General features: G+C 48.3%; 5 protein-coding genes across 5 annotated transcripts; 3 read left to right on the top strand and 2 right to left on the bottom strand.

The window, feature by feature from the left end:
- Nucleotides 1-1,826: 1,826 nt before the first annotated feature.
- Nucleotides 1,827-4,217, top strand: ABOM_008900 (uncharacterized protein; the record flags this gene model as incomplete). The annotated part of the gene is made up of 1 exon (XM_022536029.1): nt 1,827-4,217. One exon carries the CDS (start codon nt 1,827-1,829, stop codon nt 4,215-4,217), a length of 2,391 nt encoding a protein of 796 aa, XP_022385229.1.
- A 658-nt stretch (nt 4,218-4,875) lies between these two features.
- ABOM_008901 (Ran GTPase-binding protein YRB1) lies at nt 4,876-5,906 on the top strand (the record flags this gene model as incomplete). Its single annotated transcript, XM_022536030.1, has 4 exons — nt 4,876-5,157; nt 5,326-5,584; nt 5,647-5,775; nt 5,836-5,906. The coding sequence occupies 4 exons, from the start codon at nt 4,876-4,878 to the stop codon at nt 5,904-5,906; spliced, it is 741 nt and encodes a 246-aa protein (XP_022385230.1).
- A 998-nt stretch (nt 5,907-6,904) lies between these two features.
- On the top strand, nt 6,905-8,345 carry ABOM_008902 (putative transcription initiation factor subunit (TAF30); the record flags this gene model as incomplete). Its single annotated transcript, XM_022536031.1, has 6 exons — nt 6,905-6,913; nt 7,023-7,063; nt 7,321-7,426; nt 7,653-7,982; nt 8,054-8,174; nt 8,257-8,345. The coding sequence occupies 6 exons, from the start codon at nt 6,905-6,907 to the stop codon at nt 8,343-8,345; spliced, it is 696 nt and encodes a 231-aa protein (XP_022385227.1).
- Nucleotides 8,346-9,134: 789 nt separating this feature from the next.
- Nucleotides 9,135-10,069, bottom strand: ABOM_008903 (phosducin family protein; the record flags this gene model as incomplete). Its single annotated transcript, XM_022539393.1, has 3 exons — nt 9,135-9,150; nt 9,206-9,435; nt 9,497-10,069. The coding sequence occupies 3 exons, from the start codon at nt 10,067-10,069 to the stop codon at nt 9,135-9,137; spliced, it is 819 nt and encodes a 272-aa protein (XP_022385228.1).
- Nucleotides 10,070-12,282: 2,213 nt separating this feature from the next.
- Nucleotides 12,283-13,621, bottom strand: ABOM_008904 (WD40 repeat domain-containing protein; the record flags this gene model as incomplete). Its single annotated transcript, XM_022536032.1, has 6 exons — nt 12,283-12,303; nt 12,366-12,485; nt 12,542-12,631; nt 12,698-12,903; nt 12,975-13,409; nt 13,504-13,621. 6 exons carry the CDS (start codon nt 13,619-13,621, stop codon nt 12,283-12,285), a joined length of 990 nt encoding a protein of 329 aa, XP_022385225.1.
- Nucleotides 13,622-13,654: the final 33 nt, after the last annotated feature.

Below are 13,654 nucleotides of genomic sequence, written 5' to 3' on the forward strand. Positions count from 1 at the left end.
AATCTTCGCCTCCTCGTTTCCATGCCTTTTTGTTCAATCATGAGCATTACTCGGGTTGCCGTTGGAGTTATTGTTGCTTGAGCCTTCATATTATGTTGGCTGTGGGGTTCTGGACGGCGTTCAACGGATCTGACAGCTTCTTTTATGGAAAATGGTGTGATCATTCTCATCAATATTCACAAATTCATCTAGCGTGCTTTGTATGTTTTCATTTGGATTGCCGCGTTTTCTTGTTAAATCAGAAAGACTTTCTTCTGGAAAGAGGCGGTTGCTGTCCGGGCGTCAGTTTCAAGATATGCCCCGAGAACCTCTACTGGAATCTACGTCCGATCTCTCAACAGGCAGGGCTATTTTCTCTACATAGCCCTTGGCTACGTTGAGTATGCCGCGCCTCTGTTCCTCACGGTCTCTGACCAAAGCTCGATGTGCGCTAGCCCTGATTTCAATCATGCCTGCTGCTACGCAATTCTCCTCGGCATCTTACTATACGTTCCGTCCATCTCAGGAGACAGGCCGGCATTAGGTACGACACTAAGTTCCAGCGGACAGATGAAGATGGAACTACATGCGGCGGTTAAACATTCTTGGTCCGCTTATCTTCCCAGAGACCACTAATCTATGTTCGATGTTCTGACGCACTGCCTTACCCTGTTCTACTTACTCACTTTTATTTCCCACCCTTGCTCGCCGTTGTGTCATGAATTGTACATATCTTCTTTTTTTTTCCGTATTTTTCCCTTGCTCTTCTGAGATCCTGGTGAAACTGGGTCATTTCAGATGCATAGCCCCAAGAACGCAAATAAACGACTTCCAGCATGGCTTATGTATAGAGTATGAGATTTCTCCTCGTATGTAAAGGCGGTTTACATTAGTACTAGTAGTAGTAGTATGGCCATGACCGGGTAATGAGTACTACTACTTCCAAATTAGGTAGCTGCATCAACTAGGCTCCTTCAGGTTAGTGGGTGCCTGATAGGAGATAAAAGAGATGCCTTATCAGTTCGATTTCAAAAGAAGTGCACATGATAAAGTAGGTACTCGTAGTATCCAGGCAACAAAGGGACAAGCAGGCTACCGAAATAATATACTAGGTAGATTCCCAGCTTTTCCTATTCCTTCCTACTCAGCCAATCCTGGGTCGGACCGTGACAGGTGAATTCCGTGCCTTGTCATAGTACTAGTAGTAGTAAGCTCACCACAGATGTCCCTGTCATGTGCCCCGCGTGTGACAGTCACTATCTCCAACTCTATCCTCTTAACATCTTCTCCCTCGGTCATCTTCAGCTTTCGACAACGCTACTAGCTATAAACTGACTCTTGCCATGTTAAGATCTCTATAAGATTCGATATCGAACAGATTCTCTTCATGATCAGTTTGGTCACGAGTCTAGAAGCGTCTAATATACTACTCCGCTCGGACCCGGGACCCTCTCTCACCCCACAGCGTCCGCCTCGTCATCGGGCATCCGCTTTTTTAGGCTGAGCTTATCGAGGGATATCCACAAGAAAACAGCCCTCTGTTGCCAAAAGGACAGAGCAAAAGCTTCCCTCTCGACAGATAACGTATCCTCCCGCTGACTTTCGTTTTACTTGCTCTTTGGCTTAGCCTACGTCTATTGTATTCGACCGGAACTCCGCATCTGTGGACCTGGCTTGCTCTGACTTTTGCCCCATGCTGCTTCCACACTGACGACATGGCTGACTCTCCAAGGCCTCACTCCAGACGTCCATCCCTCACCTCATCCTCCTCACATCTGCGGTATCCAACCTTTCCTCCCCTAAGTGGCTCAGTTGAAGAGTGGTTGTCTCGCTCGAGGCCTATCAGTATGACGTCAAGTCATCTGGCGGACAACACGCCCAGGTCACTGAGCGAAAGCTGGGCAACACTGAGTGCTTCCGACATTCATTCTGAGGATGGCAGCCGCTCTGAACAAACTGATGTTGGTTCTTTAATCGACCAAGCCGGGCCGGATGATGTTGCGAGTCTCGATGAGCAGTATAGCAGCAGCGAGGTTGATGGGAACGAAGACGACGATTATGACTCGAAAAGCAACGTTTTTGGATCTCAAGAACTACCCGCTCTTTTCCCTCAGGTCAGAGGCTCTATCGATGACAGTAACATAACCACGAAGACTGCTTTTCGTCAATCAACTGAGTCGATAGAGTTTACCGAGCCTGAAAAATGGCCCGAGGTTGAACAGGTGGAACTGAAACACACCATACGTATGTTTGAAGGAATCGAGGCTGATAGGCTTAAGAGTCAGTTCTCTATCAACCCGCAGGACTCTATTCTTACAGCCACCGTTCAACAAACTATGACGAAGAAGAGTCTTGACACTGATAAGCCGTTCCGTGTGCTCTATATCGGTGATCCTGAGTTTCGAAACATCATCCTCGATAAAATCGGGGATGTCCTTGTATCGAGCACCTGTAGTGACTTTGAAAGCGGCTCCACAGAATCCTCTAGATATCATGTTGTACCGACATCGTTCGGGATCGGCGCAGTCCCTAATTTCGCTGAGCTCCTTCCAATCCATGTCCAACTTATTGTTGACGAGTGTCCTGGGACTTCTATTGGCTTTCGGAGCGATAATCCCGACACCATTAGGTTGGATTTCAAAAATCGGCCTTCATGCACGTCTTTCTGGACAGGGAGCGAGTATTGCGTCTCATCCCCAACTGAATGGACACTTCCTGATGTAGCAATTCTTTTCTTATCCAGCAGAGATTCTGCAACTATGATGGAGACCCAAAAGCTGGCCCGCATTTTCATGGAACGGCATTGCATTCCGACTATGGTTATATCCGAGAAACCGCTTTGGGATCTGTCCGAATCGATTCCTCTGAACCATCATAGCCTCCACATGTGTCTGGAGTCTCGTCATTCCCTGACTGGGAAAGTCACCGTCCTAAGAAGGTATCCTATTGATCTAGCGACTTTTGAGAGTATCACGCCCGGGCAACTCAATAGGAATCTTGCCTCCTTAGTGAGCATCTATACGAAGAATTCTAACAACATCACCCTGGAAAATACCGGCACCCTCCGAAGGAAGTCACTCTTCGCGGTGGAGAAGTGGACGACGAAAATGCCCTTCATACCTTACCTGAATGACGACCGGAAGTTGACACCTGTGCTGCGTTTAATCACCCTCACCGTTCTCTTAAGCGTAGCTACCATTTTAGCGCACTCAGCTTTGCGTGCTACTTCAATTCTATTCTCTCAAAAATTTCCTCGATCGGCTATTTCCAATATTGTATCCAATGCCCCGAGCAGTACTTCTACCAGTATTATCACAGCAAATGATTTAAAACAAACTTCCCTTTCTACACTGTCTTCATCAGTGGCCGATGTCCGAGTTTTGGGGAACCAGCCCCGGGGTCATTCTCAATTGGACAACCTGATGAGCGGACTGTTGTCCCCTCCTAAGAAGCAGGAGTCCGGTGGCTTTGAGATTCAGGTTGTTGGTGATTGCCACCTTGTGATAAAGCCACCCAATATAACGTTGACTGGGAAGAAAAAGCCAAAATTCGATGTTCAAGTGAGTCGAGGAGCCAAAGCGCTCGAATATGAACTCTCTCAATTATTTGATGGGGTATACACACTCAAACTTGATCGAGGGGATGCGTACGGGACAGTGAATGTCACAGTCACTATGGCTTCGAGACCCCCTCTCCAGCAAACCACGTCGGTGGACTTTGGAACCCCATGGCTGAAAATCACAAATTGGAGGCGGGCAGCGCAGGTAATATCATCCCAATTTATGGGAGATTTCCACACTGCACAAGTTGGATTATCAGAGGTATACAGTCGATTTTGCACTGATTTGCAAGTCCTTATGGGGGATGTTGTGAAAAAAACCCATCTTTTACGTCGAGAAGCAAACGTTCTCTGTCATGGCACTGGGCATCTTTCTGAGAAAAAAGACGTGGTTATCGCGAGGTCCAAGCAGCTTTCTGAAGTCGTCAGACGTACTGCTGTCCAGCCATTCCTCGCCGTCTCATCAGTCCTGCAGGAAAATACCATCAAAGCAAACCAAGAGACGCGGGAGATTATCAGTGATACATGGCATCGAATCAGCAATCAAGCGCAGGGGTTTGAACTCAAATCTGTGAAGAACCATATTCGAAATGCGAGGAAGAGCCATGCGTTAGATAAGGCCCAGCGGAGAGCTAAGCGCTTGATGAGGCGAAAGTGCCAACACTCTGAATGTTTGTGAGAAGAGCTATGGACTTGGACCCTAGCTAATCAGTCTATATTTACGACTCCGGGCTTTGTATTTGCTTTTCGTGCGTGCCTGTGATGCCTATTCTACTTCAATGCTTTTCTCTTCCCTCGTACATCTTCTACTTCTACTTCTTCTTTTCCTCCCTTTGCTTTTGGGAGAGGGATGGCTTGTCTTGTTCCTAGGCGAAAAAGGGTCGTGATATTTTTGCTTTCATTTTTTTTTTTAAAAAGTAAAGGCCTGGAACCACATGAGAGTTTCAGGACAGATGCTATGTAGTAATGAATCCCATGTGAAATGTCAACTCCCTCTTTTGATCTTGCCACTCTTTCCTCGCCCGGGAGTCTTTAAATGCCAGTTTATTCGTTTCACTGCGTTCTATTATGCTTTACTAGTATTTCCCCAAGGTGGTCCGCAAAATATAGGAAAGGGCTCTCAAGGCGGTGGCACTAGCGGCCTTAGGCCGGAGGCAATGAACTACCCCCCACCTTTACAACAAAAACAGCCGACCATATTTTCTTCCCCTCTCTATAACCATCTCCTTAAAACCTTCTTCCATTTCAAAACATTAGGTACGTACTTGCGCTCCCACTAAAACCCGAAACCACCGAAACTCACAAACTCAGCAGAACTTCTTCACCACTTCGTCATCATGTCCGACGTCCCTGAGACCAAGCCTGACCCCACCACCAGCGCTCCTGAGGCGGCTGAGAAGCCTGAGGAGACCACCACCTCTACCGAAGCTCCCAAGACTGAAGCGGGCAAGTCTGCGACTGAGGCCGTAGTTGACACAGCTAAGGAGGCGGCCACCAAGACAACCGACAGCGTTTTCTCTATGTTCGGCGGTGGTCCCAAGAAGGAGAAGAAGGAAGAACCTGAGGACAGCAAGGATGAGCCATCTGGCTCTTCCAAGGCCCAGAAAACTGAAGAAGACGTGAGTATCTGTCTCCTTTGGCTCGCTAAACTGCTCCGTTGCTCTATATGACTTTCGTTCTACATCATCGTGACTTCCCTGCACCAAGGTTTTTGGGTTTCATGAGTCAATCGTGCTACGAGTTCGATTTGCCCTAGTACCAGTGGCTAACAATCCATCAATCCATAGGATGAGGCACCTGAGTCCCCCGACGTTCACTTCGAGCCTGTTATCCGCCTGACCGAGAAGGTGGAAACCAAGACCAACGAAGAACTTGAGGAGCAAACCTTCAAGATGCGCGCTAAGCTGTTCCGGTTCGATAGCGAGAGCAAGGAATGGAAGGAGCGTGGCACTGGCGATGTTAGACTGCTCAAGCACAAGGAGAACCAGAAGACTCGCCTGGTAATGCGCAGAGACAAGACCCTGAAGGTCTGCGCCAACCACTACAGTAAGTTTGGCGCATATGGAATATGTTCTTTTCTTCATCCGGATTACTGATGGGATATCTAGTTGTCCCTGCAATGAAGTTGAGCCCCAACGTTGGCAGTGACCGCAGCTGGGTTTGGAACGCTACTGCCGATGTCAGTGAGGGTGAGCCCGAGGCGCAGACCCTGGCTATTCGTTTCGCCAACAGTGAGAGTAAGTTGATTCCCTTGACAAGATGTGTTTTAGGTCATGGCTTTGCTAACTCAGCTCTAGATGCCAACCTGTTCAAGGAGGCTTTCGAGAAGGCTCAGCAGGAGAACGAGAAGCTCCTCGCCGACCAGTAAAACCTGTGCCCCCGAGTGGACTGAAATGAGTTTTACTTGATGAGCTATCATTAATCACCCTTTTGATTGTTTCAAAACACTACGAGTGAATATAAGACTCGCCGGTGGACAACACAGCGTTAACCCATCTGAATCCCGTTCCCCATCACACCCTTTCCGATATTATCACTTCCTCCAGCCCCACCCCCCCGACAACTACGCGATGAGAACGGTTTACTGATACCGGTCGCGACAAGATCACGAGCCAGCTTCCAGCACCCGTTCAATCTCACCCGATAACATTGAATATATGTTGATCTGGCAGTAGATTAGTAGACCCCAGACCCCTGCAAATATATGTTTGAAATGCACGATGAACCCGTTATGTAATGAATCTCATAAAATCAAATATAGATCTCCTGTGTCACGCGTAACGCTACCGGTGCCGTTGTAAATTTTCACCGTTGTATATATATTATATGTCTGTATGTATGGTTCATCTATGCGGTGACGATAGGTCTGGAAAGTGAAGGGTAGGGTAGAGTCATCAGTCACGTACTTTGTTATTTCTTGTTTTAATTTGGATCCTCGAAAGAATGGTTTATCGAGCTCTGGTAGTTCATGATGTTGGATGGGTTAAAATCCCTAGCGGCAAAGTTGACCACCAGTTAACGTCCAAGTCGTGAATGCCTGAAAGTCAAGTCAGTCGGATCGCTTCATCCGCCCCCCTCTTCCTCGCCGACCTTCTTCACTCTCCCTCCGAAGTCTTCCCTCCCCAGTACCTTCCATCCCACAACTCTCTCGTCAGGTACACCCTTACGCGGTCATCGCGCGATCTCTGAGGGTTCCACCCAATCGGAGTCCTAGTAGAATCTCACCGACAAGCGTCCTATTCAACCTCGCCTCACCTTTCATTCGCGCAATCCCCGAGCTCGATAGCTCGAATCCGTCATTCACCGAGTACCTTCCACTTAATTCTATTCCCCCTCCAGTGAGCTGAGCCAAAGGCTGCTGGCAAAATGCCCGACGTGAGTTCGTGATTGTTTCGATTCATCGCATCGCCGTCTTCCCCAATTGGCAAATGTATTTCTCAACTTGCTGTCGCATTCAACTAATGCTATCTTTCTCCCCATTCAGGTCAAGAGGAATGTCCGGCTGGTCACAGAACAGCATGTTGTGTATGTTGAATCCTGCACACCGATCTCCCTCCCAATAGAATAGAATCATTCCATGCTCATCAGCCCACTCCACGCGCCCATCGCTGTCACACGTTCCTAAACATTCTGGTGATCTACCTTGACGTTTGTTGTCGCGATTGCAAAGCAACCAAGGCGCGGTGACTTTCCTTTTCCGCACGTCGCTGTGATCATGAGCTACAACTGGGCTTTTCTTTAGCTGTTGTTTTTGCTGACTGGTCGCGTCTCCGCTTCGACAGAAACAAAGATTCGGGTGTTGAAGGGTTCCCCCTCCGGGCGTGGTCGATCGAGATTTATCTTGCCAATGACCACGGAGAGCAAGTGCCGGCCAACGTCTTCGACAAGGTGACGTATACACTTCATCCTAGTTTCGGGGATCGGGCAATTCAAAGTACGTTATTTTCTATCATCCTTCCAACACTTCGTGTATATACCCTCTTTACAAATTGAACCGCACGCCCCGGGCTTGAAACTCTCTAAGAGGGCGCGGTTGCCGGAAACCATCGGGAACGTTGAGGAAATATCACTGACGCGCAAGAATGATAATAGCCTTTAAGAATCCCCCGTTCAGGATTTCAGAAGAAGCTGGGGTGAATTCGACATGCAAATCACCCTTCACGCCGATAAGGATCACTACGTGACACACGACCTCAACTTTGCACAGACACGCTACGAGTCCAAGCACGTCATCGTAAGTGTCTCCGTCATCTTCGCCCCTACCCATTCATCCTCAAAACAGGCCGCTCATACGTATTTTCAGACATTCAAAAACCCCAAGCCTGCCTTATTGGCAGCCCTTCGCGAATCAGGTCCCGTCCCCGGAGACGAGAATGGAGTAAAATCTAAGCGTTCCGCAGCCAGCGAAGAAGGAGCAAAGAAGAAGAAGCGAACAGAGAAGAGCGTAAGGCCCCCACTACCCTCATCCATAGCAAAAGCCAGGGGCACTGCTGAAACATGAAATCGTTTTCCCAGGTGGATATGGACAAGTTAGCCGACGGTCTCCAACGACTCGGAGAAGACGATCTTCTCCAAGTGGTGCAGATGGTACACGATAACAAAGCCCCAGACTCGTACACCAAAAACGACGTCGAACGTAAGTTCCCCCCGTGTACCACGTTACACATTCCAAAAAAAAAGCGGAAGAACCAAGACGATTAACTAAAAGATTCCTACAGAGGGTGAATTTCATGTCGATCTTTATACCCTACCAGACACCCTTATCAAGATGCTGTGGGACTTCACGCAAGAGAAGGGTGCTCTGTGAATCGGCTTTGGGGAGCATTTTCCTTCTCCATCTGCCTCTACCTGTTTGCATCACTGTCGCTTTTTCTTTTCCTTTTATCCTGGTCTGCTTCCTTTATTTTCTTACCCTAGCTGCTTTTTTGTGTTTCTGACCAATGGACCGTACGATGAAATGGGAAAAGGCAAAGGCCCTGACACATCGAACATATTGAAAAAAAAAGAAAAAGAAAAAGACAAAAGGAAGAGGGATCGGGAGGTTACCGCAGCTATGCGGAGGATGGATGAAACGAATATACCTACGCGAGCCAAGACACTACCCCAACAGGGGGATGCACCTTGATGCTGGATTCCTTGAAGACAGAGATCGGAAAGCTTGCTAACGAAAGTTCCGCGGCTAATGAAATACGGAGACATACGCCAACACTTGAAATCAACTTGGTCTTAATACAAGAAATTGGAACAATCATAGTGAGATTTTATGCAAAGGAGCCCCACAAAGGCAATATAGACATATCGGAACGGAACCAATGTTGGATATCTTCAAGCTCAATCACTCCACACGTAAACCCAAATGGCTGGACAACGAGATAAAACCAGAAAACAAGTATGAGATCCACAATGCGTCGCCAACCGGAACACCTTGTATATGCATTCGGATGAAAAATTCAAGCAAAGTAATGGCACTGCCTGCCTGCAATAATAAAAGATTTCTAACGCTCGACAATGATGCTAAGATGGGAGGAAGTCATAGCGCCCGGCGCACTTCGACCCGTAATTTTCACATAAGAATCCAGTAGGAATGAGTGGATATTTACAGCACTCGGTAGCTGGGACGGTCAGCATATCTGAAACATCAAGTGTGTCATTCACAGTAAAACGTACAGTTTGAGTAAATCTTCCAAAGTCTGCGAGGTACAATCGCGACCTTTCGGGATTTGTCGGACGATCTCGACGATAGTCTCGAAGACATCACCGCCTCTGTAGGCCAACAATGCCGGGGACTTGATATGATTCATCTCGGCAATTTCATGGTGGAGCTTAACGAAGCGGACGGTTGGGTTTCTGTGCGCAACGCCTTCCAGGCAGTCTTCTACTAGAGCACTAGTCTTTGACTGTGGTAGAGGTTAGTGACATCTCAACCTATCATGTAGTAATTCCAAGTGTCACACGTACCTCGGGGTTATAGATACAGACGACCACTACCGTATCGGATGTGACTTTCTCAACGGCATCAAGGTACCCGACTGCGTCGACTGTATCGACCGATCCATACATTCTTCGACGGGGACTTGGCCGCCGGAAGTTCCGGTTCCTCAGTTCTTGTATGCGCTCCTCGCGCCATTGGCGGAGGAAGTGTTCCTCATCCTCATCACTGAGCGAACCATCCGGAGGCAGGGTATTGTGCAGAAGGTGGGAGTCGTCGGCGATGTATTTAGCGTGGTCATTATGATGCAGTGTTTTGCGGAAGGAGCTTGCACGTGCACGCTCGAAGGCCTGAGCATCGGCTATAACACCCTTGGGGCCGGTGTTGGCATCGAAGACAATGTTTGGGACATGGTAGGTGGACGAGCCGGTTCTCATGGTGGGATCGTGGTCCTCGGAGTCCGAGAACTGAGGGTGGTCTTGTTCGTCTTCTGAAAGATTGGAGTCGCGATCCGAGTCGTTGTCACGATCCTCAGGATGTGTAGAGTACTTCTCCCGATTGGACTGAACCAGACGGTTGAATTCGTCTTGGGCAGAAGACATGATGAAAGGAAGGGAACACGAGGGGGGTATATAGACTTTAAAGGATGGACAATGATAGTGTGGGATATTATTAGAGTCGGGCTGCGCCTTGATCTGCGACCACCGGCAGGGAAGTGTTCCTTCGTTTCTCTTTGCTTTTTTGAATTTTTTTTCTCGTCCTGAGTATTACCTTTTTTTTCCCTTGTTTTTTTTTTTTTGTCCTGTTGCCTGTTGCGTTTTCTTTCTTTCACCTAGCTCGTTCCACTTTAGGGTTGGCTCCGGCAGAATTGGGGCACAAAACAATGAATAACGGCGAGGATGATGACGATTCTAACTGGAATGGCTGTTTCAGAAGGTGTCTGTGCAACCTCCTGACGAGAGTGATGCTAAAGAGAGGCGGATTGACTTCACTCGAGGCCGAGGGTGGAGGCTAAGAGTGGCGGGATGAAACAACAAATTGGTGGGAAGTTTGGAACAGCCGGAGGGAGTGTCCGATGGGGCCGATCCTAATGCGCCCCATTGTCCTGGTCTCGTCATCAGCCATCCCCCCTTCCCCTGTGTTTCAAGAAGTGGAGTCCGTTTCAGCGTTTGCCGTAGACTAGAAGAGACGAAGAACATTCCATTCCATTCATTCACCATTCAGGACATAATCAGGTTGTTGTTGGTTTTCTTTCGATCCAACATGGGAAGAAGTCAGCAAAGTGGGAGGCTTTGTTTTTTGGACGGACAATGAAAAGAGTTAACTTTCCTTTTTTTAGCAGCCAACCACGTGGGCTGGCGAGAAATCAACGCTTACTTAGTATTGGCACCACTTCGCACATTCTCACCGACATTCATCCTTCAAACCTGCATCTTCCCAGTTCCAACACAGTTTCTCTTGCCATCCATTTGCTCGTCCATGATCGAGGCCCGTGCTTGATCACGAGCCCGACACGAGGATGTCTTTTTTTCCCCCAGACTGGCACCCATTTCAAATCGATCGCCCGTTCACTCAAATCTGGGCGCACTGTGAAACCCAACCCACCCAGGCATAGAAGGTGGAGCGTATCCTTCGGGTTAGCCAGTCGCTAAGAGACGAAAGGGCCCTGATCATGGGCCATGTGTCTCCTTCATAAGTGCTCGGAGGGCCGGTTTCAATGGGGACTCGGCCGGTTGAAAACGCAAAATTTCTAATACATATGCACAAGGATTATGAGCAGCTGACAGATGCCAACACTCCGTACGAGAGTTCCAAAAGTAACTGCATATGCCATTTGTACCAGTAATGTGTCAATATTGTGTCAATCATCTCCCCAAATCTTAGCTAATTGCAAATGGAGAACCATAAGATACCATGAACACAGGGTGGAGGAATATAAGGCGAGGGTCAAAGAAGAAAAAAAGAGGAGCCGCTGAAACGTAGTAAGACCCAACTCCAGGTCGAGACAAGCTCTCATGAAAACAGTCAAATGGCACGTCCAACACTTTCAGAAATAGGCAAGTTAATTAGGGAAAGAGAAACAAAAAGAAATCACGAGTCAGACAAGGAAAACATCATAGCTTGTTCGGAAACATTCCCTCCCTGTCCACCACCGGATAATAAAAACAGAGTACATGCAGAGATCAATGCGTAAGAGAGGCTATCAAAAACATAACAATCACAAGAAGTCCAAGGATTGGAGAAGAAGAGAAAACAAAGGGGGAAAAAAATTCAAAGAAGTAGGGGGGAAATTTGCAGACATGGATAAAGATTAGAAGAGAAGTGTTAAAAAAAAGAAATCAAGGCAGATCTCCCAAGTCCACCGAGGATGGGTTGAAGTTAAACAACTTTTGCTAAGAGGCCTCCACGCGGAGTCTCCTGCAACTCCCCAGTGGCCTGTCGATCGGCGGCATTATTAAGACCACCACGTAAGTCATCGAATAGTGTTATTTTGTTGCTGTTTTTTTGATGATTATGGGTCTGTCGTAGCGCGTCCATGGTGCGATGCGACAGGGTTCGACTCAAATGCTCAACCACCCTGATAGTCTGCCCTTGATAGTTCGTCGTTCCCTTCTTGATGACTTCGCCAGCATTCCCACATAATACATATATTATGGAAGTAAGGCGACAATACTGCTCCTCGGTAAATAAGATTATCGTACAACGGCGGGTGTTTGGCCTATTGCTGCAAGATTATGTTGTGAAAATATCGAAAAAGGACATGGCAAGACAGAGACAGGGTATCTTTGCTTTTTTTCTTCGGAGCTCTCCGCATCTACCAGGCCCAGACCTTGAGCTGTAAAGGGAATAAGATGTCAGTACACTGCAACATAACTTGATGAGGAACGACACGCTTACCAGAGAATCCCAAGAGCCTGTGCACAGACTAATGCCGTCATTGCTGACTCCAAGACAGCTGACGCGGTTCTCGTGACCGCTAAGAGAGCCAACCTTGTCGCCCCGGAGGACATCCCACACCTTGCATGAAGTCAGCCAACTGCCTGTTTCGTCGCCCGGTTTAAATATAAACCTACCTTGCACTCAAAATCGTCGTAACCAGCGAAAAGCAATCTTCCAGAGACGGAGAAGGCAACGGACGTGATGCCACACAATATTTGGTCGCTCTGAAGGTTTTAGGTTAGATTAATTACTGCTTCTACTGGTTTGAGATGGGGATTGGGTCGGTGTACCTGGTAAATGTTGAGCTCACGGTCCGCGCGGATGTCGAAGAGACGGCAGGAAGTATCATCGGAACCAGTGCCGAATGCATTTCCATCGGGGAAGAATTGAATAGCATTGATGTCTGATTCGTGTCCAGCGAAAGTCTGAACGGCCTTTCCGGTACGAATATCCCAGAGCTTCGCGAAGGCATCACAGCGCCCGAGACGAAGATGTTCTGATTGGTAGGGTTAATGCTGATCGACATCACGTCGCCCAGGTGGTCGGCAAATTCAGTCACTTTCGAACCCGATTCAATATCCCACAGCATGCAAGTCATGTCTCCGGACGAGGTGATAATACGACGATCGTTGATGAAGCGGCAGCAAGAAAGGTATCCCGAATGTCCGGACAGCTCGCGCGCAACACGGGTGGGACCTTCGCGGGAAGAAAGGTTGTAGATTGAGCAGATGTTGTCGAGACCACCACACGCAACGTAGTTTCCACTCGGGGCATAGGCGCAGGTCATGACCCACGATGACCTCAACGGAATTGCATGAACTTTATTCGTAGTGTAGGCGTCCCAAATGATAAGCTTTCCATCTTGCGAAGCAGAGACGAGATGACGTCGGTCGGTCGACCAGTGCATGGCGTAGATCTTGGCGAGATGGCCCTTGAGCGTCCGACGGGGCTTCATTCCGATGCGAGGCAAAGTGTCGGTTTGGTTTTGCGCGACTTGACGGACTGCACAGCCAATGTCAGTATTTCAGGAGATCGCACCGAAGTCCCCGAATTTCGGGGGCCGCTCATCACTCGTAGTGGAAACGGGGTTTCATACGAGTGGTATCGGCCAGCTCATCCTTTCTCCGCTTGATCCTATCCTTCAAGCCTTCAGCTTCGCGCCGGGCCGCGGTGATCTTGGCCTGCATCTGCTCGCCGCTCATATCGGCTGCCATCTTGACGGAGCAAGCCCCTGGAGAGGGTGATAG

Source organism: Aspergillus bombycis (genome assembly GCF_001792695.1).
Source record: "Aspergillus bombycis strain NRRL26010 chromosome Unknown contig00110, whole genome shotgun sequence".
In the NCBI taxonomy this organism is placed as follows: Eukaryota; Fungi; Ascomycota; class Eurotiomycetes; order Eurotiales; family Aspergillaceae; genus Aspergillus; species Aspergillus bombycis.